This window comes from Papilio machaon, chromosome 24, assembly GCF_912999745.1.
Source record: "Papilio machaon chromosome 24, ilPapMach1.1, whole genome shotgun sequence".
Lineage (NCBI taxonomy): Eukaryota > Metazoa > Arthropoda > Insecta > Lepidoptera > Papilionidae > Papilio > Papilio machaon.
In genome coordinates this window covers 1,722,938-1,749,525 of record NC_060009.1, presented here as the reverse complement: position 1 = coordinate 1,749,525, position 26,588 = coordinate 1,722,938, and the positions used below count along the sequence as shown (strand labels likewise).

The 26,588-nt window shown below is 33.9% G+C and overlaps 2 protein-coding genes across 3 annotated transcripts; one reads left to right on the top strand and one right to left on the bottom strand.

Annotated features, from left to right (window-relative positions):
* Window positions 1–1,795: 1,795 nt before the first annotated feature.
* On the bottom strand, window positions 1,796–9,563 carry LOC106715529 (zinc finger protein 394). Of its 2 annotated transcripts, none has more exons than XM_045684003.1 (12): window positions 9,370–9,563; window positions 9,029–9,197; window positions 8,681–8,878; window positions 8,218–8,352; window positions 7,708–7,778; window positions 6,172–6,374; window positions 5,642–5,737; window positions 4,609–4,743; window positions 4,065–4,175; window positions 3,148–3,353; window positions 2,638–2,747; window positions 1,796–2,074 (listed from the first exon to the last, which is right to left on the bottom strand). In XM_045684003.1, exons 1-12 carry the CDS (start codon window positions 9,487–9,489, stop codon window positions 2,021–2,023), a joined length of 1,608 nt encoding a protein of 535 aa, XP_045539959.1. In that variant the 5' UTR covers window positions 9,490–9,563; the 3' UTR covers window positions 1,796–2,020. The 2 variants fall into 2 exon arrangements, with proteins under 2 accessions (XP_045539959.1, XP_045539960.1); XM_045684004.1 differs by having other exon boundaries at window positions 6,172–6,371.
* Window positions 9,564–9,980: 417 nt separating this feature from the next.
* Window positions 9,981–24,911, top strand: LOC106715540 (phosphatidylinositide phosphatase SAC2). The gene is made up of 18 exons (XM_045683923.1): window positions 9,981–10,167; window positions 10,325–10,710; window positions 11,161–11,445; window positions 12,400–12,581; window positions 12,821–12,932; window positions 14,970–15,042; window positions 15,313–15,505; window positions 16,234–16,399; window positions 16,779–16,940; window positions 17,517–17,587; window positions 19,281–19,419; window positions 20,507–20,634; window positions 20,917–21,085; window positions 21,554–21,716; window positions 21,944–22,050; window positions 22,476–22,593; window positions 23,702–24,492; window positions 24,719–24,911. The coding sequence occupies exons 1-18, from the start codon at window positions 10,071–10,073 to the stop codon at window positions 24,818–24,820; spliced, it is 3,444 nt and encodes a 1,147-aa protein (XP_045539879.1). The 5' UTR covers window positions 9,981–10,070; the 3' UTR covers window positions 24,821–24,911.
* Window positions 24,912–26,588: the final 1,677 nt, after the last annotated feature.

Sequence of the window (26,588 nt, the reverse complement as noted above, 5' to 3'; positions counted from 1 at the left end):
CCACGCTCGTAAGTTCAGCTATGTTGGGCGACTGTCGGCGACTCGAATGGTGAACGAACGAGTTAATAATTGATATATGTGAAGTTCGCGTGCAAGTGTGATGCATCAGAGCGTCCGGGAAAGACGTGACCAACAGGACAAAATCAAAAGAATAAAGAATCAATATATTTCATTACGAGTATATAAAAGCACGAGTATGTAATAGCCCACATTCCGAACGCTCTTCGTCCCTGCAATACGCCACTTTTGAGCAACTGTATTAAAAACTTTTTTACTCGTGCTTTTTCTTTAGCTTTTCCAAACTCGTGCGTTCTCTTTCCCAACTGTCAAAATAATGTCTTTTATAAAGAAAAACCAACCGAAGTTTTCACAAAAAAAAATCATTGAAGTTTTTATGATTCATGCAAATATTTCTAAAAAGAAGCTCCTAATTTGTTACAATATCAAATTTAATGATTTGATTCAATGAATTAGGTTAGGTTTCATTTTATTTCATCTCATTAAATTTAATTTTCATTTTACATCAATAAAAATAATGTACTGAAAACTTGGCTGTTTGGGCATAGTTACCTTTGCCTATCCAGAATGAGTGAAGAGAACAAAAAAAAATCTCTGTATTCTTTTACGGTTGGCGCCATTTTCCAAACATTTTAGTTAGTTGAGTTTATTATGTTTTTATTATTCTATTAAATTGCTTCATTTTTTCGCAACTGTATCAAAAATAGTTGTTTAGTACACGTGCGAAACTGTCATTACAACTTGTTCCAACTGTCAACTTGTAGACATTTGTCGGAACTCTTTGCAATGACAGGCTTTCCGCACTCGTAGTGAAACAAATATACTAAAATGCATTCATACTTGTCTCTAATACTAATGTGTTACAGAATGTATAGTCAAATTACTATTTTAAACAAGTGTCACCACAATAAGTGTAAAATTAGTATGTATAATTTTGGTATGGTTAACTGTTAACGATTAACTTTAACTTGCGTTAAATTTTCGAGAATTTAACGCTTTAACGATTAACGAAGTTAATTTTTTAATTAACGAATTAACGATTAACGAAGTTAACTTTTCGATTAACTGTGCCCACCTGTGCGTATTTTACGTTATTAGATCCAACAATTAAACAGCACAAAAATATATTCTATTGTAAAATGTACCGCGACGGAAAGTAATTAAAAACATGAAACGGCACTCATGATTTTAAATTCTTATATAATATCCTACTTATTTCGAACTACCCACAATTGTAATAATTTGCAAAATACACAGATAACAAATACTATAGACAAAATTAATACAGATAAAATAAAAATTATTATGATGAAAAAAAAAAGAAAATCAGTTTCAATATATTTGAAGAAAAAAAACTGATGTTTTAGTTTTTCGGCTGTGGAATTTCACGTTTAATAAAAGTTATTGGGTTCAAAAAATGTGCCTAATTTTCGTAACGCATTTTGAAGCTAAATTCAAAATTTACTAGTCTTCTAGTTATTTAAAAAAAATGGGACCCATCTGCAAGCACTTCCTTTCGATTATAATAATTTTTATCAAAATCTAACCACCAGAGGCGGAGCTTCGCGGTAACATAAAAAAAACAGTCGAATTGATAACCTCCTTCTTTTTGAAGTCGACTAAAAATAAAACAACAACAAAGATTGAAAAACGATTTAATTCTTCTACAACTAAAAACAAATTACACATTAAATATTAAGCGTAATAATTTTCAACATAATTATATTTATAGTAATAAAATATTTTTCAAATAGTACCTAAATGTTAATAACTCGCTTACTAACAAAAACTAATTAAATTTTATTACAAGTTATTTCATATAATCAATATTTCTAAATGAGGATTTCTAATGTGTTTCCACTGCAACAACACATGTATAACAACATCTCTGGTGTTTCAAAGACCAAATGGATATGTTTTTATAACTTGTTTCTGCAGTGAAAACCCATATGTTAATAGACACTTATTGCTGAGTTTTTATTTTGGAAATACATTTTAAATATTATTGCTCTTTGCTATCATCATCTTCCATAGAAAAGTCTGTGTCCAGAATCACCTGAAAAAAAAAAAAAGTATAAGCAAGTGGATCATCTATATATATAAAAGAAAGTCGTGTTAGTTACACTATTTATAACTCAAGAACGGCTGAATCGATTTGACTGAAAATTGGTGGGCAGGTAGCTTAGAATCAGGAAACGGACATAGGATAATTTTTACCCCGTTTTCTATTTTTTTAATCCGCGCGGACGGAGTCGCGGGTAAAAGCTAGTTTTAAATAAACTTACTTCTGCCAATAGACATTTTTTACTTGCTAAATCACCCTTTATTGGAATGGCTCTTATAATGCCTGGTTTACATTATTCCAGTAAAATAGGACAGTAGCGCTGGCCTGGCATGGACTGTATTAGCTCACTGTCGCCAGTTAGTGTTTACATGATGCCAGTTGTATGTATGCGCTGATTTTAAGTGCTACTGTCTTACTGTACTGGAATAATATAAATGAGGCTTAAATTACAATATACTATTATTTTTCCTGAGAGTCAACAAAATGAAATCAATATTAAAGTTAAAAATTGTAAAAGAAAAAATAAAAAACACTTGGCATTTGTGATAACTAACAGCTCTCATATCGGCCACAGCTCTATTAGTTTCCTTCTCGCTATCCTCGTCCTGATCTTGATCCTGCTCCTCCACCACTTCCATTTCCCTCTCCTGCTCACCCTCACCGTCTGTTGGATTAAATAATTTTATTAATAAATCATAACAAAAAAAAAATTGTGTTTTTTTTTAATATTATTGTGCATTTCAACGAAATTTACTTGACCACTTGCTTGTTTGTATCTACTGTACTATAGAGTATCGGTGGCTCAAAGGTTACACACTTGACTTGCAATCTGCAGGTCCTGGGTTCGAATCCCGCCATGTACCAATGTGTGTTTCGATTTACATATGTAAATTTATCCGACATTCCTACAGTGAAGGAAAACATCGTGATGCTGCACATATCTGAGAAGAATGATATGTGTGAAGTCAACCCGCACTCGGCCAGCGTTTACGGCCTAGTCATCCCTAACTTATGGTAGGCTCCGAGCACCTAAGTGAGGACATGAGTCTACTGTACAAGCTTACCATCAGGCTGTGTTTTGATCAACTGCAGCTTCCCATCAACAATCTGTCCGGATATGACACCTGATAGATTGTTTATATTCAACTGCTGTCGTATCTTCTTTGCCTCTTGTTCTAATTGTTGTTGTATGTACAATTCTTTATGATGTACTTTGTTATGATACTTGAGGTGATGTGCTTTGGTGAACTTCTTATTGCAAGGAGCACAACTGGAACATCAGTCATAGACAAAGTTGAATCAAACAAGAACAATATTAGTAAGATTATAGAATACAAATATTTGGATGGACGGATGAATTAACAGTGGAATTGAACAGTGGTAGATCCCAACAATATTTGTTGGTTGCACGAATTGGTCTCGCTCAGTGAAATACCACAACCACACAGAAGACAGACGTCAAGTGGAAACAATTCCACGTTTCGTCTGAGGAGTGTGGTACTGGAGGCCTAATTTTAGTCCTCTTTCCCTTCCCACCCTTTTTGATTAGGAAAGGAAGGGAAGGGGAAGTGGATTTAGCGGAGGCGGAGACGCATAGGAAAGAGAAATGTCCTCTTTCTGTGCAACCTCTTCTCCGTTGATTAAAGGTAGGCAACGCATCTGCTTTTGCAGATGTCTATGGGCAATTGTCGCCTCGCTATTGCGGCGAATCCAGGTAGCCGTTTGCTCGTTTGCCACCGTACAATAAAAACATAAAAAAATTAATTTTAGAAGGTATCTCCAGGTTGCTTAGATATCATTGAAATTTGGTATAGATGTAGAACATAGTCTATAAGAATACATAGCCTACTAATTAAGTTTTTTTTTTATGCTGCGTTGATGGAATTGTGACACACAGTTAATATTTTATACTAGAATCTTGATCTGAATAAATATAATTAATATAGCAAACACAATTATAAGCATATTAAGTTATACTTACGAGTATTTCTTCTCACCGGTGTGAGTGAGCATGTGATTAGCCAAAACATATGAGTATGTGAAGGCTTTACCGCACAGAGAACATTGGTATGGACGAAGACCCATGTGCAATCTAGTAAACAACAACATTTTATATTATTGGACATTATTCAACTTATTAGTAATTATAAACTTCAGTTGTGTTGAATTAAAACAAATCTTACTAATATAATAAATACGAATGTTTAGATGGATCGGAACAGCTCAACAGATCTGGATGAAATTTGGCATATATGTAGAACAGTCTGGAAGAACTCATAATTAAGGTTTTTTTGTATTCTGCGTGGACGGAGTCGCGAGCGACAGCTAGTCTAGTAATTAATATAACCTGTCATCCGGGAATAGTGTAACTTCTTTTCTGAGAGAACGCCAAGTCTACATATCACGGAAATATATATGTGATGTATTTCATTAATATATTTATTTATAACTCTGCAATGATTCAACATTTTTGTTAATTCTGCAAAGAAAAAGATGTGGGTAAAAGTTTATTTATTTATACTCGCCTCTCATGCTTCTGCCGACTACCAAAATCTCCAAAGCGTCGATCACAGACGCGGCATTTGTATGGTCGTACTCCCGTATGCCGCATCATATGACGACGCAGCTCCATATTCAGTACACATGCATATCCGCACACACTGTAATGTTACGTATATATTTAGTTTACACTGATTAAACATTTTACTTATATCAAAAGATGGCAAACAAGCAAACGGCCACATAAATTCGCCTAAATAGCGAGGTGACAGTTGCCCGTAGACATCCGCACATGCAAATGCATTGAAAGAGGATATTGCCCTTCCTATGCGTCCCCTCTTTCGCCAAATCCACTTTCCCTTCCTATCCTATTCTAATAAGAAAAGGGTGGGTAGGGAAAGAGCAATAAAATTAGGACTCCGGCACCACACTCATCAGACTGTACTTGGAATTACTTCCACTTGACGTCTGTCTTCTGTGAGGTTGTGGTATTGCACCAGTCAAGACCCATTTGTGCAACCAACAAATATTGTTGCTGTGAGATCTACCACTGTTAACACTCTGACTCCTACGTCACTTTGAGGAATATCAAATAATACCTCACTCATCAAAAACTACCTTTCAATGTTCAATCATTTGAAAACATATTATCCCACTTTTTAATTTTTTTTTATATCATCATCAGCTCACTATAAGTCCCTACTAAGGGGCTCGAAGCCTACCCCAAGTTAGGGGTGACTAGGCCATAGTCAACCACAGCCCAGTGCGAGTTGACTTCACACATTTCTTTGAATTTCTTCTCAGATATATGCAGAAGAAGTAAGTAAGAACGTGGGATAAATGTACATGTAAATCGGAAATCGAAAAACACACTGGTACATGACAGGATTTGAACCCAGGATGTGCAGATTGCAAGTCAAGTGCTTAACCCATGAGCCACCGACGCTCTTTTTTATAATTTTTTTATATAGACATAAATATGTTTTAATACCACTTTGTTTAACTGTTTGTATGTAATTTTAGTGTGTTTTGATCTCTAGTAAAGGTGACATGACATACCTGCATACAAATGGTTTGATTCCCAAATGACGTCGTATATGCGCTTGTAATGATGCATTTGATGTGAAGGAAGCACCGCAAGTCTCACATGTGTGTCTGAAATAATTACATTAATTTTATAATTACACTAATATTATTGTATCCATTTATCTATTATTAAAGGAAAATTGTTCATGTACAAGCATTCATTGTAGAAATAAGTATGGATGGAAATATCATCTTCCTGGCCTTACGGCCCAACTTACGTGAAATCAGTGCATAAGGTTTTAAAAACCTTATAGTTTTGGCTGATATTTTTACGGACGATCTGTCGTCCTTACTTGGGAGAAATATTTAATTGAAAATGAAATAAATTATAGCCAAATATTTCAAAAAGTACTTCTAAAAATACACCAACAAACATGAGTAAATCAAACATTACATTGAATTGAAACTTTCAACTTGAAAACAAAGTCATATGCCTTTTATTTTCCTCAAAACACATTTCCTCTGTTCACTATAAAGTAAAGAAAAATATATATAAAACTTACGTCTTTTCATAGTTATATTTCTTCTTTTTTTGTATATAAGATCTCCTCTTCTTAGGTTTAGGATTCAGTATATGATCAGGTATTGGCTCAGAGAATGCCAGTATAGTCTCCTTCAGAAGAACATCCTCACCATCTTGTGTTTTTTCTTTGACCGGCTCAATATGTACTTTGGGAGGTCTGCCGCGACGTCGCGGTGCAGCCTGCTAATAAATAAAATTAAATTAATAAACAATTAACAGATTTAGATGAATATTTCTGATAAGAATGTGAATAAACATGCTCCATATTGTAACTTCACACTTACTTAAATTGAAAATAACAAGTAATAAAACAGATATTTTTAAAAATCATATATATATATATATATATGTCGGATGAGCAACGCCCGAAGTGTTTGAAAAACACACAACGTCAGTGGTGGTAGCACCACTAACATCATTTTTAGCATTGCTCATCCTTAAATGAAACGCAGCCTTTGATGAATATCCTTATATTTCTCAGCAGAGTTTTTGCCTCCTTAAAGAGCTCTAAACACTCCGGCGGTCGTACTGCGACTGACTCTGTGCCGCCGGAACATTCTTATTTATACCCTCATGAGACTTACAATAAAGTGTTTGAATTTAGTAATCATTTCTAAATTAATCTAAAAATTACAACAAATGAAGTTTTAATCAATTAATCGATTGTAAGAACGTATTTACAAGAGTTATTTAATTAATTTCAATAGTGAGATATTTTTATAAGATGGTCACGCCGATATATATATATATATATATATCACGGACAAAACATCTCATTTGAAACCAATAGTAATAAAACTTGATAAAGCAGGTGTTAGGGCATAGTTAGGACTCTATTGGGAGACTGCTTAGGGCGCTGGACAGAAAACGAGACCAGTCAGTGAATTACACAGTCTCACATAACCCTGTTCCTTGTGGAGGGGTTCCTTAAAAGGCATGGTAAAAAGAGAGTGCTGTAGAAATCTCGACCAGGACATTAATGAAGCTAGAACTATTACTACTATTAAAAAAAGTTTATGGAACACTCTTTATTTTATTTATACACAAATATTACTAACTTCATGTTTACTAGCAGTCACCGTTACTCCGTCCGTACGGAATTTAAAAAAAACTTAAGAAGTGTTCTTCCAGACTATGTTCTACATTTGTGCCAATTTTCATCAAGATTTGTTAAGCCTTTCCAGATATACCTTCAAACAAACATCCATCTATCCATCCAAATAAACTTTCTCATTTATAATATTAACTAACTAGGGTGATACAGTGACCCGAAGTGGGCCTTGGCCTCCGACACCAAAGTCTTCACTATCTCTAATCCTAACACCGTCCCAACCCTTTCCCTGACCTGTCAGTTCTCAAAGATCTTTATCGACCTCATCCATACAGTGATAACTGGGACTGCCAACTGCCTGCAACTAAGTTGCCGAGCCAACGGAGTCGTTGCGCTTTTTCCTCGCCAATAATGTTAGGCTCGGCTACCAGATTATATAATATTAGTAAGACAATAAATAATTACCTCCTTTTTAGTTTCCGGCTCAGATTCTGCTTCTTCAGCGGGTATAAAGTCCGGGTCGCTGTTGTCATAATCTTTAAAAAAAAACAAAGTGCTGCAGATTATTTACTCATAAGAAATAGTGTTTTAAATACATATTAACTTAAACATACGCCAACCCCTTTATACCTTGACTCAACTCCGTCAACTTTTTTTAAAATTTCTTTAATTATTAAATATTTTTTACAACAAAATATTTGGCGGGTGTTACAAGCAAGAGAAACAGCTTGTGTTATGTGCCAACAGAGAAAACAACCGGTCAGCAACGTTCGGCCATAAAGACCCGAGTTAACTCGTGACCGGTCAACAAAGTGTTAACTTTGTGTGAGTCACTGCACAGAACACAATGTTAGGTGTGTTGGGATACTGATGACCTTAAGCCGCCAAGATATTTGAAATGAGTTTTACAAATATCTATGATTCATGTGGAGTTCATTTAGTATATTTACTTGACATATTTAATGTGTAACTTACGCTCTCCTCCAAACACCTCTTCGTCATCAAGCGGTTCTTCTTTAAGCTCTAATGTGCCTGACGCCAGCAGTGAAGTAAGGGACTGCTGTTCTTTGTCACTATCCTTGTGCTTCTTGCGGGTGTATGGAGAAATGTCTTAAATAAATAATTTTCCTGTTAGTTTCTATGTACAAAATATTCCAAATGCCATACTCAGTTGTTTAATGTTAAATCAAACAGGCTTTTGCTAGTTTAAATTAGATTTCTCATATAAAATATATGATAATAGGCCCTTACTGACAACTAAATTAGTCTGCTTGTAGAACTAAGTTGTATTGCTTTGAAAATATCACCAAAAACCATATAAAGTTTAATCTTTCCAATAATACTTAAAAAATATGTAAGATAACAATAATTTTTTTCTCAGCTTGTTAACTCAAAATATGCCTACAATGAATAAATTCATAAACATAATAAAGATTACCAATTTGTCCTTGCTCATTAGGATATTTCCTTGGCCGCCCCCTTTTCTTAGGGCCTGGTGATTTAGTTACAACAGTGGTTGTTGGAGTCTTTGTGAGAGTTCTTGTCCATTGTGCCTGTGGGTCATGCTCTACTGGAAGATCATATTGTAGAAGTAATCCATTCTCTTGCTTTATTGTGATTGTTTCTGTTTCACTGGCTGGAAGGAAGTTTATGCAGTTGAAAAATAAAAATTAATAAAATGTATGTGATAATATGTTACCTTTTTTATTTTGGACTTATACATAAAGTACCAAAAAAGAAAATTGCAATGTTTTCAATTTGCGTCGTAGTAGAACTATGAACAAACCTTCTTTCTTGGGCTCGGAAACTTCAGCCTGGCTCTTCATAAATTCTTCGAGACATTCTTTCAAAGTATCCGTCGATGCAATACATTGTTGTTTGAATTGATAAGCAAACGTTAAGCGATCCACGCAATTCAAACATATTAGCGTCGGTAATATGTCCTTTTTAGTAACCTAAAAATGTTAAAAAGATTTTGGAAAAACATCAGTAAAATCAAAAAATTGAATCTGGGATGTCAGCAGAAAATCAGCAAGACATTACAAATAAAACAATATAGCAACATTATTGTACGAAAAAATTATAGGGTGGCCATCGCAACCATTTTGTGTGGCAATTTTTACATACCTCAATACCGCAGCAGTACAAATACTTGTCAGCAAGTTGCTCATTATTTTCGTCCCAATCAAAGAGGGATACCATATCACCAGTTTCTAAACATACTCGACAAGTTAATTGCCAATCCATGTTTCTAAATACATCAAAGGAAAACGAAAAATTAGTATAAAATACGCTAAAATAATCAATAAATGGAACCGGAAATTTGTTTTGACCAACATAAAGAAATTGAAAAAAGCGTCATTGTCGTTTCGTTTCACGCAAAAGTTCTAATGGAAGTGAGGTTTCGCTAGAAATCAAGTCATTGTAAAATAATGTAATGTTAAATAATGTAATTAAAAAATGATAATCACGATTTTTGCCATATAAAAATTAATATTACACACTTCGAACAGTTTTTTTACAAACCTTTATGTTGACTCCAATCATTGATCAAAATTAAAAAAAAAAGTTTAATAAATTGTTTGCTTTAAAAGCACTTTCTGTTAGTTTTCACTATATTTTACAAAGTAATGCTATTTTGATTTAAAATATCTCTTAGGTAACGAAACACAAATGAGGTCACAACTACCAACTTAGGGAATAAAACTGTCTGTCCTGCTCCTTCCCTATTCGATTAAAAAACGTCAAATTGGATACAAATTATAACAACAATAAACACAATGAAATTATTAGCGAAGAAAACTAACGTGATATAAAATTTACACAAAATGGAATTGTTTAGGTCGGAACTTTATTATATATTTGTACGAAACGAATCAAGTTTATGGTGGAATCGCGTTACAGGCGCATTTTCAGTTCGATCAGGTAAATATTTTCCTTTCAACTTTTCCTTCAATATTGATCCTTAAAATATTCCCCTTCTAGATATTTTTAAAAATAATAAATTAAAACATGAATACTGATATTAAAACGTCTTATGTTACGAGATTACGTCAATGCTCATTTTTTATTTAATTTTCAGCATGGGATCTCTCAGATATCGAAGACATAGAGTGTCTTGGTATAACAGAAGGTATAATAGGCAAAGTAGAACATTCCACAATATATGAACCCCGCTTAATGATAATAAAAGAGAGTGTACCAGTTGGCCAAATTTATTTCCATCATACTATTTATAAAATAAAATCGATATGTTTCTTAAATATGGGCGTAGCGAACCAAGAAATGGACTTGTGCCCGTGCACAAAACATAATTCAAGTTCTTCCATGCAAAGCTCAAATAAAACGGCTAATAAAAAGATGGGTAGTCGCTTGTTTGAAAATTCTGCATTCCTGAATAAGACTGTGGGTGCCGTGAAGAACGTTAGCAACACTATAAAGACCACAACACAGCATGCAGCTACACAGGTAAATTATAGCTATCATCCTAATGTTACATACATTATTGTTTAAATATAATATACAAGCTATCGCCCGCGACTCCATCTGTGTGGAATTTAAAAAAACTTAATAATTAGACTATCTGTTCTTCCAGACTATATTCTACAACTGTGCCAAGTTTCATTAAGATACATCAAGCCCATCTAAACATTCACATTTATAATATTAGTAGGGTTAAGGTTGTGACACATTATACTCCCAAGACAGGAACATAAGCAAAGAGTTTAAGTGAATTTCTAGTGTAGTTGTTACTGACATATTTATCTGTCAATTGCTAATGTAGTTACTCAATCTATGATATGGTTTTGGCTGTGTAATTTAATTATAATATTTAGTAGTACACCTGAACATACATTATGAAATTTTCATGTATAAGTATGAACTTTTAATAGCAAAAACAAATTATTTATTCAACAGGTAAAACAAACAGTTAAAAAGCAACGAGATCCAAAACTAGCTGAGCGTTTTGAGAAACGTCTAACAGATGAATTACATAAAATATTTGATGATGCGGAAAGTTTCTACTACTCTCGTACCTTAGATATTACTAACAGTCTTCAGCGACAGTATGAAATTGAAAAGATTCTGGAAAGTGAGGAATGTGAAGGAAAAACTGTCACAGATATAACAAGATGGTGGAAGCATGTTGATGATAGATTCTTTTGGAATAAACATATGTTAAAGGACATCATTGCTTTGGATGTGAGTTTTACTATTATTTTAATTACTAGCTTTTACCCGCGACTCCGTCCGCGCGGAATAAAAAAAATGCACACAAGATAAAAAAGTTCCTGTTCTAAGCTACCTCCCCATCAATTTTCAGCTAAATCAGTTCAACCAATCTTGAGTTATAAATAGTGTAACTAACACGACTTTCTTTTATATATAAAGATTATATGTAATAAATATGAGGTATGAGGTGGGTTTCCACTGTCGAGATACCTCTGAAACATCATCATCATCAGTTTTTAAATAGGTTTACATTAAACTAATATAAAAACAGCTAAACACGCATCAGTATGGTGCCTTCATCAGGGTGAGTGGGACTATAACTGGAACTTGTCGAAACCAGTTGCCAGTGCTGACACTGGACAAATACAAGACTATTTAGCCTTATATATATTTGTTTAATAATGTCTCATGAAAGGTTTACAATACTAAAAATACATAAATAAACAATAACATGGGTGTCGCCTCTCTGAGAATCGAAAAAATGTTACATAAATATATAAACTACTTTGAAATACTAAGCTACAGTTCCTATAAATCGAAAAAAAAAATTTACTGCTACATCATCGGCTGGAGAAGTCCTTGGACCATAAAACAAGTTAAAATATTTAAACTTTCCAAAGACATTCTAATAAATTACTTAGGAACGGAAACTTCATTTTAGCGAAAAAAAAATGATATTAAATGAGATGCTTCGATGAAATTAAAAAAAAGTTTAGAGATCATATTGTAACTGTTATTTTTCAACAGATGTACATGTAGTTAACCTGCACATATCTGAGAAGAAATTAAAGATATGTGTGAAGTCAACCTGCACTGGGCCGGTGTGGTTGACTATGGCCTAGTCACCCCTAACTTAGGCTCCGAGCCCCTCAGTGGGGACGTGTAGTGAGCTGATGATGATGATGACATAGTAAATTCTTTCAGAGTCCACAATGTGATGAATGGATCCTACCGGTGATTCAGGGATATGTGCACTTGGCGCAGATAGCGGTGGACGCTGACAGCAACCCCCTCAATGTAGAGTCTCTGGCTAGTGGGAACACATGTGATGATACATTCACGTTAGGTCTCATATCTAGACGTTCTAGGTATCAGGCTGGCACTAGGTATGTATGTGTTGAACTAAAATTTTAATAATATATAATTCTGTCCATTTTAGTTATGTCTGAATTAATAAAAAAATAACATGAGTTGATGGAAAAAAAATCTTATTTCTTTGCAATAATATTTAAAAATGAACAAAAATATGTTTAAATTCCTTTTGACATGAAACATAAATTTTTCGTTCAGTTCACAATTTGTCGTTTATATTTGGTCAGATTACAAACTGTTAGTTTATCTATAGGTACAATCGTCGTGGTATCGAGCCCGGAGGTAAAGTGGCAAATTACGTGGAAACAGAACAAATAGTGTCTATTATTTGTACAGACAGCATTCATAGGGCATCTTTCCTGCAGGTAATTTTATACTAATTGTCTTTTATTCAACGGTGTATTGTAATGGAATGGATCAAGTGTATAACAGTACAATTATTTTGATGTAAAATGTGCCATGAAAGCCGAGCTTTCGTATTGTCTTGTGATGGGTAATAAACTAGATTCTTAGTCAGTTTCGTGTATAACAAGATATGCTGGTTGATTTATTATAGGCGTTTTTTTTTTCCTTTTGATTAGGTTTTATAGGTTAAGTGCTTTATTCCTTACTAGATATAAAAAACCTTAATAAGTAGCATATATGTTCTTCCAGACTGATCTACATCTATGCCAAATTTCATCAATATCTGTTAAGCTGTTCTCGAGATAACTTCAAACAAACATCCATCTATCGAAACATTCGAATTTATAATATTAGTAAAATTATAGACGTATCTATTAAAAACGAAACATCTCTACAAAAATATTGCTATCTATTTCATTTCCTAGGAATTAAACTGGGAAAACAATATATATTAGTACTGCTGACGGTAATTGAAATCCACCGTTACTCGAATTTACGGCAAAAACATAATTCGTTTCGTTTTAGTTAATTAACAGTTATTTTCGAGTTGCCAAGGTTGGTACATCCGTAGCGAAAGAGACCGTTAGATAACATCGTGGTCGAAAAATTTACGCGCTGATGGGTTTCTATCTGAATCACTAAATTAAAGCGCCTTCAAATTTGAAAATAGCGGGTTAAATCTCAAAATCTTATATATAAAATTCTCGTGTCGCGGTGTTTGTGGTTAAACTCCTCCGAAACGGCTTGACCGATTCTCATGAAATTTTGTGAGCATATTGAGTAGGTCTGAAAATCGGCCAACATCTATTTTTCATACCTCTATTAAGTTTTTTTTAACAGCGCGCAGACGGAGTCGCGGGCGACAGCTAGTATTGAATGTGTTTTTTCATAGAACAAAAGAAGGAAGGAATTTTTTTCTTACTAATCATACTAATACTATACATACGACTGTTTAGATAGGTGGATGTATGGATGGATGTTTGTTAGAAGGTATCTCCGAAACGGCTCAATGGATCTTGACGAAATTTGGCACAGATGTAGAACATAGTCTGGAAGAACACATATGCTACTTATTACGTTTTTTCTTAATTCCGCGCATATGGAGTCACAGGAGCTAGTCTCAAATGAATAGCATTTAAAAATAACAAAACACAGTCGTATAAAAAAGTTTTAGGTAAAATAAATACGTAAAAAGTACAATTTATTTCATTAAAGGAATAACTTTGATGGTTACATATTAAGACAGACTATATTTAAGTACCTACAAATTCGTCTAGTGTACGTGAAATTTTCATATGGCATGAAAATCACATGATAAATGTAGCATTTTGAAAGTTTGCTGGCAACTTGCCGACAAATGCTTGACCTAAAAACTTTGGCTTTAATCAATATTGAATCCGAGAGATAACAGCCACTAGAAATATAACAGCTCTTAGACAAGCGAAAGAGCAACGCTAAAATGAAAGAATGGAAAATAAAATGTTCCATTTTTTTCAGTAGAGGATTATTTTACAACTAAGAGTTCACTTCTCTACGTATAACCGTAAAATTAATGTATTGAAGACCTAAACATTTCAAAGAATACAAGGCAAATATGGGGTTTTAGTTCGTATTTTCTATTCAAGGATGTCTTATACAAAAATAAAAATTAAGTTTGCAGGGAAATATAGTTACAGTAATTAAATAAAATTATTAGTTAATATAATTTAAAAAATGTTAGAAATCTTACTAATAATATAAATGCAAATGTTTAGATGGATGGATGTATGTTTGTTTGAAGGTATCTCCTGAACGACTGAATGTATTGATGAAATTTGGGACAGATGTAGAACTAAGTCCGGAATGACACATATGCTACTTATCAAGTTCCTTGTAAGTCGCGTGCGACAGCTAGTTATATATATTTAATTTTTGTGGCTACACTACGGAAATTAAATATATAAAATAATAGACAATAAATAGAATAACTAGAAAGTAATTTTTTATTTTTTTACTAGGTACGTGGTTCCGTACCGATATTTTGGAGTCAACCAGAATACAAATTTCGACCACCGCCACGACTTGATAGAGGTAATTATATAAAAAAGACTTTAATTTATGTGTATTAAGTCGAATATTGTTACCCGATTTAGTAGAGTTTTTCATGCGTACGTAAGTTTTTATGTATGTAGGTTTGTATGTATGTAAATTCCATTCAAGTAAAGAGAGAGGTCATTCGAATCATTCATCACCTGAGTGTGATATAAATAATAGGCAATTAATTCTTTGAGAAAAAAATCGTCAGAGTAAAATGCCCCCAAAAAAAAAGTCTGAATTTAAAATCGTTCGGTAACATACTAGGTGAGGAAGAAACTCATGCAGCATTCAAGAAGCATTTCGAAGAAGAATTGAAGATTTATAAGCAAGTGTGCATCGTGAACCTGGTGGAGCAGCAGGGGAGGGAACGTGTTATCTGGGAAGCATACGGCAATCATGTCCTCAAGTTCAACAGTCCTGATGTTATATATGCCACATTTGATTTCCATGAGTACTGGTAAGTATTGGTATTTAGGAATATATGTAAGACAGAACCATTTTCACATGTAGCCTAAAATGTCGATGGAACAGGTTTTGATACTTCTACTGAACTTCTAAGACAAGTATTGGACTCATTGTCGCCCTCAGAATCTAATTAATTTAACTATGGAAATTCTTTAAGTGTTTAGGTTTTGTTTGAAACTCTGACAGGAAGGCCAAAGTTATACGTTTTCCTTACTAAAGTTGTACGGAAATGCGAAAGTAATACACGTTTTGGGATAGTTAATGGATGGTGAATTGAAAGTGGAAATATCATATTTCTAAATATCATTCCCTCTGTCCTTTAAAGGCACATAACGCATTAACACTTCCAATTAATTTCAGATGTTTATGGGCAGAGATCTCTTTGTTATTTTTGTTAAATCTTGTTGCCGTTTGCTCGTTTTCCGAACGTTTTATTTTATAATTTTTAGAGCCTACCTTAAGTTAGGGGAGACTAGGCCATAGTCAACCACGCTGGCCAAGTGCGGGTTGACTTCACACATATCTTTGAATTTCTTCTTAGATATGTGCAGGTTGCATCACGATGTTTTCCTTCACGAATGTCAGGTACATATGTAAATCGAAAAACACATTGGTACATGGCGGGATTCCAACCCAGGACCTGCAGATTGTAAGTCAAGTGCTCTCTGAGTCACCGACGTTCTTAACTCGCTAAAGCATAGTATTACGTTTGTATTCCAGTCGCGGTATGCATTACGAGAACGTGAGTATTCTTATAAACGCTATCGCTGACATAATCGGCGAGATGAGGTTCTGTTGGCGCGACAATCGCGGCCTCATCTGTACACAGGACGGAGTCTTCAGGGTTAACTGTATCGATTGTCTCGACAGGACTAATGTTGTTCAGGTAGGTACAATCGGGAGTTCTGTAGGTATTCCACTTTTGAAGGTCGTTTGAATGTTTTGTACACATTGAGGTTACGACGCGGAATTGTTACCAATATCACGCAACTTTTAAATGTGTCTGTAAAAAAAAGGTACGCGACTTATTGCTTTTTAATATTATCCCGTCATTTTTGCCAGGTTATTTGCAAGAAGAGGTGTAGTTTGTCTTGTTGGCAAGGAATTTTTTCTGTAAGTGGAACACCGTGGATTTCCGCAACTGTACATGCATTATACCTCATTCTAATACAAAACCTTTACCATTAATCTTAACAGTGGTAGATCTAAACATTCGCAGTTATAATATTAATAAGATTTTATAAATGATGTAAAACTTTGTGCAGACGGCGATAGCTAAGTATGTGTTGGAGCTGCAGCTGTGCCGGCTGGGTCTGGGCACGCCGGGCTGCGGGCTGCCGGCGGCGCTGCGCCACGCCTTCCTCACAATGTGGGCTGACAACGGCGACGTCGTCTCCCGTCAGTACGCCGGCACTAAGGCACTCAAGGTATACTAAAGCCTTTCGTACACACAGGCACAGGTCTTCGAAACCCGGAGATTTTAGTCGTTAAGCTACTTACATGATGTCATAGAGGTTCGTACACAGCATTTCTGTCATCGCCAAAGACATTCGCAGGCAACCTGTTTATGCGATTTATATATTATTTATAAATCTATACCGTTGACATGTAATCTCTATGCCTGTACGATTCGAGTCGACGATTTAAACGACAAGGTTTATGTTGCATTGTGTACGAATGGGCTAACTCTGTGCTTAACTCCTTACAGTGTCGGCAGATTGTACATGCTTTTTTTCAAATAACTTAGCAGCTCTGAACATCACATGAGTCGCTGCGACGAACACAATTATAGGTGGGGTCAAGGGAGGCATTGCAGCGCTTTGTGTCCTTGAGCCATCGAGATATATGAAGATTACTATACTTTTCCGTATTTGTATCTCTCAATTGACTATCATACTTGAAATCTCCTTTTCTTACACATATGTGTATCCTCTTTTCCATTCATATCTTTAGTATAGCTTTGGAGAAAAGAAAAAAAAATAACTATATGTTTTAATGTACAGGGTGATTACACGCGCACCGGCGAAAGAAAATTCACTGGTATGATGAAAGATGGCGTCGCATCTGCTAACAGGTAACACCCCTAATTCTTAAATCTAAACCTAAAAACCCCAATAAATAAATTTAATAAGTCAAAAAATTCAAAACCAAAATGGCTACCGTTTCCCGCCAGATTCCTCATCCGCCATTTTAATGACGCCATGACACAATGCGCCATAGACATCGCTCTCGGTCAGCCGATCGATGAGTCGACCATAGACGAACTTGATCTCTGGCATGATGTTAAAACCGCGTCAATGATGGTACTTGAGAACTTGGAACCGAGTAAACCGAGATTCGGAATGATGCCTTCTTATTTCGGTCATCCAATGAGAAGTGAGCTCGCATCCGCTCAGGTTACATATGGTGTGGGGAGGTCAGTTTATACTGGACGCTTGTCTTCGCTTCTCTAGCGTAAAGCCTCTATTAAACTCTACCGTGACACTTGTACTTGACATGTATTGTTGTCTTTATTTATTCAAAGAGAATAAGAGAGATAACGATATTTATTCAAGTATCACGACAGTCGAAACCCACTATAATTGAAAATCCTCACTTTTCACTTCTTTACTGCTAAATTTAGAACCTTATGGTCTTAGTTATAAGATTCACTTTAAATAAGGCAAGGTGTAAAGGTAAATAGTTTTTATGATAGCGTTGAATTAAATAAAAGCTTTATTTAGTACCAATGCTGTTTTCCATCATGTATTGATTTTATTTATATTAAGATTTTAGTTAATACTGGTCAAGTAAATTAACTTGAGTTAAGTTGCTAGTAGGACGCTGATATTAATTATCCTACGCTTTAAAAATAAAAAAAGAGTAAATTAGTAAAAATTTTATTACTAATGCATTAGGTTTTTTGCGAAAAATAATGTTATTTGTTCCATTAAAGTACGCCTACAGCTTTTGCTATAACCAATTTAATAAGACCCCTGCTTAATAGGAGGCATAGTATTAAAAGCTTGGCCAAAAAAATCAATAATAGCTTTAAGTATTTTTGTGAGAAATTTCATAAAAAAAATACAAATTGTTATTAAAAAGCGTCTGTCTAGGTCATTTATTATTTTAAAAATTATTGTTCTGTAACTTTTTATTTTAGTAGTAGTTATCTGTTAGTCTGTGAGGAATTAAAAAAAATCTAGTAATATAGCCTATGTCACCCGAGGATAGTGTAGTTTCCTAACAGTGAAAGAATTTTTCAAATCTATTTCATAGTTTCGGAGCCTATTCAATGCAAATAAACAAACAAAAATCTTCGCTATTTATAATATTAATATAGATCATAAAAAATTTATGGCCACGTTTATTTTACACTATTGTCGAAAATAAAAAAATATATTATTTTATTGAATTGCACAAATTTTTTATAATGTTGTGTTTTTTTTACTAAAAATAATAAAAACTAATGTTTAAACAAATGCACTGATTGTACTTCAAATTTTTCAATATTACAATAACCACAATAGAATTATATTTATCTCACGGAAAGCACTTAATTAACGTTATCCTATTAATTCTAGTAATATCTTTTGTCTTGTTATTTTAACTAGATTTAACCGTTTAATAATTTTTAAATTTAAGTCAGAATAAATGACAGAATCTGACTCAAAAACTTATTTTTTTAAACCTTTATTAATGGACATTATTTCCCTAAAGTCGTTGAAAGGGTTAATTCCATACTATTTGACGCTAACCCTTTGACTGACGCAGTGTAATTGTTGCAGGTACTACTTGTCGACATTCAAGGATGCTCTCCGGCAGGTGGCCATCGACGTGATGACAGGCGAGTCTCGCAGTATACCGGAGCAGCTGATAGTGCCCGAGTGCAGCCGCTGCACCAATGTCAAGGTTCTTATGCTTAATGTGCGTGCATGATTTATTTTGTTTTGCTAAGTTCGACCCTCTGGCACTGACCTCTTTATAAATGAACTGGCTACTAGACGTAGTATTTTGTGCCTATTTGATTTTCGCCATGGTAGCGGTGGTGTACTTACTGTTATGAAACATATACAGGCGTGTTTAACACTTACAGGACCTTTTTTTTATTCGTTCAGAAACACATTTGCTGCTTTGGACATATGTTTTATTTTGACATTCAGTAAAAAAATATCCATTAAATAATAATTGAACAATCAATAACGATTTTTTGTAGAAGGGAAATATATTTCCCTTGAGCGTGAAATGGTTAAATCGGGACGAAGCAAATGTTGTCATTTTCAAGTAATTCATTTAAAGATCAGTACCCCCTGGTTATGACCACGCTTTGGGGGTGGCTGTTGAGTGCAGAATTATATATTCTATCTCTTTGGTAGACAAGGAGTTTGTATTCTACCAAAGAGGTGGCATACTGGCCACTGAGACCTTTGCCTTTTTTGATTGAGAATAAAATAAATATGAAAAATAAGGGAATCGCGCGGGAAATCGATGAGTGAACAAAGAAATGTTGTCGTGAATAGAGTTGGATGGAATTTTTAGTGTAAATATGTATACAGCTTTATTATACGGATTTAACAACGTAATAAATATATTTTTGGTTGCCGTACTGATGTTTTCAATTTATACTGTGGCTTAATTCTTAGTCATAAGGTGTTTGTGATGACTTATTACAAAAACTATGTTTACACCGTATGTCTCGAAAGTTGATATATCTGTACAATATTGTGTTTTGTTGTTCAGAGAATAAGGTTCATAATTATTCAGGTTTTTTTAATTGAAAACCATGATACATGGTGTATCAAAGTTGATTACGCAATGTTTTTTTTTTTTTAGTTTATGCGCTTTATAGTATGTAATTGGTTGAGTTTGCTCTTTTGTGTATTTTTCGAATAAAATAATATACTTTTTTTACTTCGTATCTAAGTGTCGTAGTTTGATTATACTTTTATCTTCTTCGATACCTTACAAAAATGTTTTTTTTTTAATAGTATAGTTGTCATAATTTTGTTTAAAGGAACAAACGGAGCCAGACACGGCGGCGATGGCGCAACACGTCAAGTCCCTAATCGACGATTGCAAGAAACTTTTGGTGGACACTGAACCAGTGCTAGGCTCCTGGGGTCTCATAGACGCTGACCCACAGTAAGATATAATTAAATAATTATATTAAAGTAATTTGTTGTATAAAAATTAATAATTTTGAGAAAAAATTTGGTCGTGTCCGTAGTCTCACAAAATTTTGTCTTTATTACACTGATTGTAATTATGGACATCCTAAACGTGTGTCCTAAAATACAGATCAAAAATTATGGACAACATACATTTGTGTCCTAAAATAAAGTTTACAGTTTTGGTCACCCTACAAGTATGGCTTCCAAATTTAAATATAAGGTTAGTAGTGTGTTCTGTCTTTTTCCCCTCTAGTACCGGAGACCCGCACGAGACAGAGATGGATAGCGTGATGGTGCTCACGAGTGATGCGTACTACGTCACTGACTACGACGAGACATCTGACCGTCTGCTGTCAGTACAGCGTGTTCCGCTCGCTGACGTCACACTGCTCGAGCTCGGCACTCTCGACACTAATCCTACGGTAATAGAGTTCATATTCGCTTGATACTTGCGTTCAATCCTTCTGTGACGTCATGGTTATACTTACCAATTTTATTTAATGGGTTTTTAGTATGTGTATTTACTTGTATATGTAACTTGTAGCCTAAATGACTTTGTCTAGACTTTTTAGACTTGATTGTCATTAGGTTGACATTTTGTACGTATTCTTTTCTAAAACGTAACAAAGACTAAGAATACAGCAACACAAATCGTGGAGACACATAAGAGATACAGAAAGCTCGTAAATTATAGAGAAATATCATTTTTTTATGCGTACCCTCTGTACAAGGGAACGCATCTGGAATCTTCTGAATTTTAGAAGATGTCTATGATCAGCGATTGCTTTAAGGTGGTCTTTTACACGTTTACTCTTCTTGTATTATATTAAATAAAAAAAACATCCAAAGACAACATAACCCTTCTGTAAGTCGGGCAATATTACTTATAGATATTTGGCGTGGGACGCAAAAGCAGCACTGAGCCGGTCGTATGTATACGTATCAATTACAAATACAATGGCGAGCCGGGTTACTTCCACATGTTCCGGTCAACATCGTTGAGATTCTTCAACAATATGGCGGTAGTCATCAATACAAGAGATGAAATGATCGGTTAGTAACCTCACACACCGTTTATAATAGCAATAAATAATATTTTAAAACAAAAATCATGAAAACATTACTTAGAAACTAGATGGCGTTGTACTTAATATATAAAAATAACTCAATATATATTTTTAACTAGATGGCGTTATACTCAAATTTGATAAAACTCAGTTGGTTACGTAAAAACTTTGTTTAGATAAAGATCTAAATGATTTAATACGTTTTTTTTCTAGAATCTTTACATTCAATCTGCGAGTCAGTGATGGTGGCTCGTGACGTCGCCAAGCTGCCTCCTGTTCCATTCCATGATGGAGTTAAACTGGAGAAGAGGAAATCCAAGGTAATTTAGAGTTTCCTGGTGCCAAGTTACTATTTAATGATTATAATTCATTAATTTTAATATCAATCTTTGTAAAAATGCTAATGGTGTAAAAAAAAAACACACAAATTTTGGAAATTATTCACATCTATATATATATATAAAAAAGAAAGTCTTGTTAGTTACACTATTTATAACTCAAGATCGGTCGAACTGATTTAGTTGAAAATTGATGGGGTGGTAGCTTAAAACTAGGAGACGGACATAGGAACTTTTTTATCTTGTGTGTGTGTTTTATTCCGCGCGGATGAAGTCGTGGGTAAAAGCTAGTTTATAATATTAGTAAGATTTATTCCTTAAAATAATATTTTGTATAGTGAAAATTAATTTTAGTTATATTTTTAAAATTTTGATCCTTCAAGTCGGATATTGATTTCTTTTGTCAGATACACGGCGCTTCATCAGGTGGGGCAAGATCTGCTCTGTATTTAGACGTATCTCGTCTACCTTCACTCACACGCAATGTGAGCGAGACACAACTAGTTGCAGATATAAGGAGCGTCGGTAAGACTTCATTTTCATATACAAAAGTACAAACGTGGTTATAAATTACTATTTTATATAAATTTATTGATTTTATATTTCAAGATACGGTTAGGCTTCTGTAGATATTTAATTTCTATTGTATAGGATATAAGTAAGGACAGTTAAGAAATTAGTGTAAAAATTTAAAAAAGGGCAACGAAACCAGGACCCATAAATGGATTTAGTTAACAGTAAAAAAGAAGCTTGTTGAAACTTCGTTTATAATGATTCCATCTTAGTTTAATACGTTCATTGCCAGCAAATCGTATTGTGTCCACTTTTTAAAAAAGTAGCATAGAAGGTGTTCGTAAAGCTTAACAATGGTAGACGACAGCAACAACAACATCTGTTGCTTGAATTGTTCAGCTCGTTTGGTGAAATACCACAACCACACAGAAGACAGGAAGTAATTCCGCGTACAGTCTAAAGAGTGTGGTGTCAATTTTAGTCCTTTTTCCCTTCCCACTGTTTTCTTATAAGTAAAGTGTGGAAGGGGAGGATTTGATGGAGAAGACGATGCATAGGAGGGGGAAAAATTATCTTTTTTGTTTTTCCGCTAGCTCCTTTGTTACCATATAATATAAAAAAGGGACACACTGACGGACGGACAAAAGAGTGATCCTATCAGGGTTTCTTTTCCTTTGGAGATAGGGAATCCTAAAAAAAGGTTGATGAAGGTATTTTGACGTAGAGAGGAGACAGGCGAGTTCTTTGACGGATGCTGTGTTAGAACAGATCATTCGTATCGTCAGCGTGCGTACAGAGTGCCGTTACATCCCGCAAGTTAACGGACAAGTGCATGATGCTGAACACACCGTTAGTTTGTCTATTTCAACTTTGAACTACTTTGTAATAATTGGGTGTGTATGTGAAAATATCTAAAATAAGTATTCAGTCCTTCATTCAGATCAACAGAGTACTGAATGAATGAATGATTTAAATTAATCTCTAATAGTCCTCCAATTAGGTTCCTTTAATCGTGTCTGTGCTCTCAATCATCAAGACAATGATTTCAATCTGTTTTTTTTTTCAAAGGTTCTGTTATTTCCGCGATTTTTTTCTATGTAAATTTTTAATATTATTTCAGGATCCAAAGCCTTGAACAACATGACTGAGCAATTCAGTAAGTTGAACAAGTTAAGTCATTCACTTAACGCTAAAGCACGACCAAGTCTTCAGTTAAAGTTCGATCAGGGCGCCTCGCGCACCAAGAAAATATTCACAATCGGACAGAATAAAAACGATAAGAAGAAAGGTAGTCTCTCCGATGGATTAAGTTCAGACTACTCCTCAGATGACGAAAACAGAACTAATATATTTGAACCGACATTAGATAATTTTGAAAATACCCAACATTATTTAGGAAAGAAATCCACAGATGAAAAAAATGAAACCGAAAACGATTGCGAACTCATTCAAAATCCATTATATTCCTCGAAAATAGAACCGAATGAAGTGACTGAGATAGTTCAAGATGTACCAGAGACAACCGAGCGACTGCCTGTCAAAACTCCGAACATACCAAAGAGAAATCCCTTCGATATAGATACGACGAAAACCCCAGAGATACAAATCGAAGGTTTTGTGAAACCAACACCGCCTAATACGTTGTTATTATCACAGAAACTGTCTCACAGTTCTAGTGATATTAATTATGAGGATGATCAGACCTCACAGGAGGTCTACGTGAGGTCCAACTCACAACATGAGATCACGTTGAATATCGCTCAGTCGCACAGCGAATCAGCTCTCAGACAACTCAAGAACATAGCCAGTCCGATGTCGAGTGCCACCAGAGAAATGGTGTTATCACCGCTCTCGAAGCTCGCTAAAGGGGTCCAAACTCTAGGCGCCAATTTGGACCCGAGAAAAATTAAGGTCGGTACATATTTTCTGTTTTGTATTAATTTTTGCTATTTAATTTTTAAATTCATAGTTCTATACGATAAGTTGAGGTTCTATTGACTTGTTTTTGACGTTTAATCATCTGTTTCTGACAGCTGTCAAAACAAAAGGATTGCCAGTCGAAAATATATTCGAAAATACACTCCATATTTCAAAATATTTTGTGCGTAATCTATGTTTATTTTTTAAACATTTCCAGGCATCGGGTTCTGTTAAACAAATCTCGGAACAACAATACGAAGAGCACAAAAAACTACAAGAGAAATGGCACGGCTGTAACACACGCCTCATTGCGTTGTAGTGTTGCCAGTATTGAGGGTTGATACGTGAAAATATTTATTGATTACAAAAAATATTGCTTAAACGAATTGTTAGCGTGTAATTAATCGATGTTTAAGTTGACAAATTTATTTTAATTTTATTTATCTTGACATTAGAATAGTTTTAGTATGCGAATAGAAGTTATTTTGATTTATTGACATACGTATGATTTTAAATGCGATAAAAATGATGCTTTCCATTTAAATGTAGGTAATATTAGATTGAATTGAACATAGACAATACCATAGATTTATTATGACAGTTAGTCCTCTTTATAATGTTTTTAATTTCCGCCTTTTCAATATGGCGCATTAGTCTAAAATTATAAATAATAATACATAAAAAGATCACATATAAATAATTGTAATGTCACAAATATTTCTTAAAAAAGCTTATTAATTTCGTTTTCTGGTTCTGCTAACCTAAAAATTCGGAATTTTTTACTGTAATTCCGATACAATACAGTATTATAGAAATCTTTAGTATCTATTTAGTTATATTGTAGCCGATAACATTTATGTAATCTTCTTAAAGTAATTAAAAATTGTCTAACTTCACTAAGTTATCGACACACCTAGAGTTAATTGATACATTAACCACTAATCATCTTAACAAATTAGTATTGAAAGTGCTCAAGTCTCTTCGGGGGTTTTGCCATGCCCCCAGATAACTGAGTAACAAATCGAATTCATAACCACCTTATTCACAGTATTAAATTCTAACATTGTACTTATTTATTTACTCTATAATCAGTTACCAAAATATATAGTAATAAAAAGAATTACTGAATAAAAAATTTAATAGTTCATCTGCTTACGAAGACTATTTAAATAAAACGAATCCATAAAATAATATTTATCTCCCAATAATATAATCATTGCTTTACGTTACTCGGATTTTCAAGCACTTAAATTAACATATTTTCTAGTAAATTAGAATATATATAACAGCAAGCAACATTTATTTTAGATAAATCATAGATTTAAAGAACAGCATCTATGTAATATTCCAAATGGCTATAACTTTTAATAGTTCATACAATATGACTTTATCTCATACATTTAAACGTAATTCCTTACTCGTAGTAGTACACCAATGATTTATTCATACTCGCTCTAAAGTAATATTTGGTGAAATAAAAACTTGGTATTCATTTTAGTATTAAACGAATACTTAGTATTTACCATAATTAAAAATTAGCTTCTAGTACATATTTCTCTCAATGTTGTGCAGGTAAAATCACCAAAAGATAGGTTATAATTGCGAACTGTCAATTTGACATTCCCGCCAAATTATAGTTACGCTACCTCGTTATAACCGTTATTAGTCGTTCACCGTTATAACCTTAACGCTTTATTCGATAAAATATTTAATCATTCTCTATATAAACGAGTACAAACAAAATAAGAGTTATCTTTTTAGAATCGCTTTTATATGAATCAATGATCATTTATTTAAAAAAAAAACACATATTTAAAGATGATTTCAATGCAAATTTTAGAATATTTCCTCATATTTTTTCTAAAACATTTGATAAATACCTATATTTAAAACTATATCTTAAAATCTAAATCACATGCAAACTGAATACTTTAAATAACCTAAAATATTTTTAATATCCTATACCTACAACGAAATTTTGATTTAACTCTACAAAAGCTTTATATTTGTATTATTTATACCCGTTTATAACTATCATAGTATATCAAATTAATAAGTACTGTTTAAACAAAAAAATCCTAAGACTT

What these genes read in the sequence shown, in the direction of transcription:
- LOC106715529 (XM_045684003.1), bottom strand. Translation starts at nt 9,489, where the DNA reads ATGGATTGGCAATTAACTTGTCGAGTATGTTTAGAAACTGGTGATATG. An exon ending in TTCCGAGCCCAAGAAAGAAG is followed by an intron (nt 8,879 to 9,028) that starts GTTTGTTCATAG and finishes ACTTCCTTCCAG; the next exon opens with CCAGTGAAACAGAAACAATC. An exon ending in TAATGAGCAAGGACAAATTG is followed by an intron (nt 8,353 to 8,680) that starts GTAATCTTTATT and finishes TATTTATTTAAG; the next exon opens with ACATTTCTCCATACACCCGC.
- LOC106715540 (XM_045683923.1), top strand. Translation starts at nt 10,071, where the DNA reads ATGGAATTGTTTAGGTCGGAACTTTATTATATATTTGTACGAAACGAA. An exon ending in CGCATTTTCAGTTCGATCAG is followed by an intron (nt 10,168 to 10,324) that starts GTAAATATTTTC and finishes TTTAATTTTCAG; the next exon opens with CATGGGATCTCTCAGATATC. An exon ending in AGGACATCATTGCTTTGGAT is followed by an intron (nt 11,446 to 12,399) that starts GTGAGTTTTACT and finishes AAATTCTTTCAG; the next exon opens with AGTCCACAATGTGATGAATG.